We start from the raw sequence: 3,381 nt of genomic DNA on the forward strand, positions 1-3,381 counted from the left end.
AGACGGAGCCTCAAGCTATTGTCCTGGGTAGAGTGCTGTAGCATCACAGCTCACAGCAACCTCCAACTCCTGGGCTCAAGCGAGTCTCCTGCCTCAGCCCCCCAAGTAGCTGGGACTACAGGGGCCTGCCACAGCACCCGGCTATTTTTTGGTGCAGCCGTCATTGTTTTGTTGGGCCCAGGCTGGATTCAAACCCTCCAGCTTAGGTGTATGTGGCTGGCGCCTTAGCCGCTTGAGCCACAGGTGCTGAGCCTCATTTCATTTTTAATGTCTAGATTACAGATATTGCTTTCTCATGTGGTTAAATAGTATATTTTATTTGTGGCATAGGAAAACTGGAGTGCGTTTGCACCAGATTTCAAAGAATTGGATGAAAATGTAGAATATGAAGAAAGGGAATCAGAGTTTGATATTGAAGATGAAGATAAAAGTGAGCCTGAGCAGACAGGTAATATTTTTCAATTGCAGTTAGTATTTCCTAAAGGGAAAATAATTTCTTCACTTAATATTATTAATTTGTGTTGTAAATTTATTTCAATACTTAATCTAAAGTATCACTTTGTTCTTAAAGCTTACATAGTTTTCACAGTGTTTGGAGAATCCTAATTTATAAAGCACTAACTAGGGGCTTGTATGGGCATTACCAGAACTCAAACAGCTCCCTTGACATTTCACTTTGTATTTCTTGATTAATTGCAGGTGATTAAGTGCGGGTGGACATGCAGCAACCGCCAGAGCTCCCACATGTGCTCCTTGCTCTGCTTGTATCATGTGATCTATCTCACTGTCACTCAGTGAGAGAAAGGTCGAGAGCCTAGGCTCTGGTATCAGACTGCCTTGGATAAAATACTTTATTACTTACTTGTTAATTTCCTCAACTGTAAAATTGGGGCAATATAGTACCCGCCTTTCAGAGTTGTGGGGAATAAATGAAATAGTTAACGTAACACACTTAATATATGCATAGGCCAGCATTTGTGCTAGAATGTTAATGCAGCTCCATTCATAGTCGCCAAGATGTGGAATCAACCTAAATGCCCTTCAGTACATGAATGAATTAATAAACTGTGGTATATGTGTGCCATGGAATACTATTCAGCCATAAAAGGAGACTTTATGTCCTTTGTATTAATCTGGATGGAGTTTGAGAACATTTTCCCTAGTAAAATATCACAAGAATGGAAAAGCAAATATCCAGTGTAACCAGTAGATGAACAGATACATGCCCACACAAGAGAAAAACACAATTAAACTCAAATGAGGGGAGGGGGACTGGTGTGCTGTCATCTAGGCACAATGAAGGGTACATGGCACACCTTCTAGGGCAGGGGCACAAGCACAACTTGAACTGCCTCACAGATGCAAGCAATGTAACCTAATTATCTTGTACCCTTGTATTAATCTGACAAAACATATACATATAGATAAAAATAAGTGCCTAGGCCATAATAAGCACTCGTGTTATTTTCCATTATGATTATGGCTGTAAATATTCTTTTTATCTCTTCTGAACTTCTAGATAGAAGCACCCTGAGAATGAAAATTTGACTTTTTATCCTCATTGTGTCTAACTCAGGGCTTTACACAGAGTAGGGGTTCATGTGTGCGAATGCATAGTATGCCCAGTTGGCACTGTCAATGATTAATGCCACAGATCATTGACTTCTGGGCCACTTGATGGTACCAGGAATCAGGAAGTCAGGCTTGAGGTTAGTTCTGTACAGTTTCAAAGTGCTGGTCCTCACTTTTTTGATATTAGATGACTTTCATGCCTCATGTGTTTTAGGAAGACCTCCAGGGATGCAGTGTGTTCTGGATTATATTGACATTGTTGGGTTATGTTCTGTCAAGCCTTCCCAGACGTCCACATAAATTTTATCTCCTTGCACATACCTTTACTGTATCACTGACTATATTAAATTGAAATTATTCATTTGTATCTGTCTCCTCAATTAACCTATGAACCTTTTTCTGAAGAACTTTCCCCAACTTCCTTGGTCATTGCTCTATCTCCAATGCCTAGCATAGGTTAGAAATTCAGCACATATTTGTTAAATAATTAAGAAAAAGGAGCTGTTTTTTTTTCTTTGTTGTTTCTAGATTTCAGTTTATGAAAACTATTAATAGCTACAAGTAAAAAGCAGCTTTCTGCTTCTTCTCAAACCTTTCCCGTGTTTCTGTCCTGTAGGGGCTGATGCTGCAGAAGATGAGGAAGTGGATGTCACCAGTGTGGACCCCATTGCTGCCTTCTGTAGCAGGTGAGCCAGCGTAGAAGGCTGGGCCATTTAGAACACGCCTCCTCCCCAGTCTCAGGCAGAGGGATTAGGGTACTGCTGACTATCCCTGCAGTGCCATCTACCCAATAGCCAGAAAAGATAACTCCTTGAGTATACAAGAAATACAAAATAATCTTCTCTAGTCTTACTTTCCCAGCCTTTCTCACTGATGGAGAATTTAAGAAACTGAAGTAATTCATTGATCTTGTTTAATTTTACTACTGATTTTATTAATCGTATTGTCTGATTTTCTTTAATTCACCTTGGCTTTCTTAAAATTCTAGATCCATACTTGTTGCTTATGTTTAATATAGACAATGGAGGAAGGGCTTGTGGTTTAAGCAACTATCTCCTCTTTTTTCCAATCCCTTGTCTGATCCTGTTCCAAATAGTGATGAAGAACTGGAAGATTCAAAGGCTCTATTGTATTTACCCATTGCCCCTGAGGTAGAAGACCCAGAAGAAAATCCTTACGGCCCCCCACCGGATGCAGTCCAAACCTCCTTGATGGATGAAGGGGCTAATTCAGAGAAGAAGAGGCAGTCTTCAGCAGATGGGTCCCAGCCACCAAAGAAGAAACCCAAAACAACCAATATAGAACTTCAAGGAGTACCAAATGATGGTAAGAGTTTCATCTTCTCCCTGTTGCCCAACAAATGCCACTCTTTACAGCCCAGTGCACTCGGGTAATTTCCTACTTGAACAGTTGTACCTTAAAGGACTTTTCCTAGGAGTCTTTCTCATAGTGCTTTACAACTTTCTAGTGGTTGCATTTGTGTTCACTTCTTTTATAAAATGGGGAAGTTGTCTCGGCGCCTATAGCTCAACCGGCTAAGGCGCCAGCCACGTACACCAAAAAAATAAAATAAAATAAAATAAAATAAAATGGGGAAGTTTTGCCCTTTAGTACCTTGCCCCTGAGGTGACACACTTTGAAGTCTTGTGAAGCTTGGCTCAAGGTTTCTTTTATTATACTATTCTTCTTTTTTAAGAGAGTGGTTTTATTAGGTGGTAAAGTACTAGTTGGACTTAGGCAATCATTTCATTCTTTCTGCCTTCTTTGTAGACTGACTCTGGAAGTTTTTCTTTTTTTTTTTTTTTTTTT

At 40.0% G+C, this 3,381-nt stretch overlaps 1 protein-coding gene across 1 annotated transcript in view; it reads left to right on the plus strand.

Annotated features, from left to right (window-relative positions):
* Positions 1–3,381, plus strand: part of RBBP5 (RB binding protein 5, histone lysine methyltransferase complex subunit) — a 46,728-nt gene that overhangs the window by 31,909 nt on the left and 11,438 nt on the right. Inside the window, exons 9-11 of the mRNA XM_012806600.2 lie at positions 331–448; positions 2,189–2,258; positions 2,669–2,898. Of these exons, the coding sequence (XP_012662054.1) occupies positions 331–448; positions 2,189–2,258; positions 2,669–2,898 (418 nt within the window). The remainder of the gene's footprint in view (positions 1–330; positions 449–2,188; positions 2,259–2,668; positions 2,899–3,381) is intronic.

Source organism: Otolemur garnettii, unplaced genomic scaffold (assembly GCF_000181295.1).
Source record: "Otolemur garnettii isolate 467f Iridium unplaced genomic scaffold, OtoGar3 scaffold00055, whole genome shotgun sequence".
NCBI classification, from domain to species: Eukaryota; Metazoa; Chordata; class Mammalia; order Primates; family Galagidae; genus Otolemur; species Otolemur garnettii.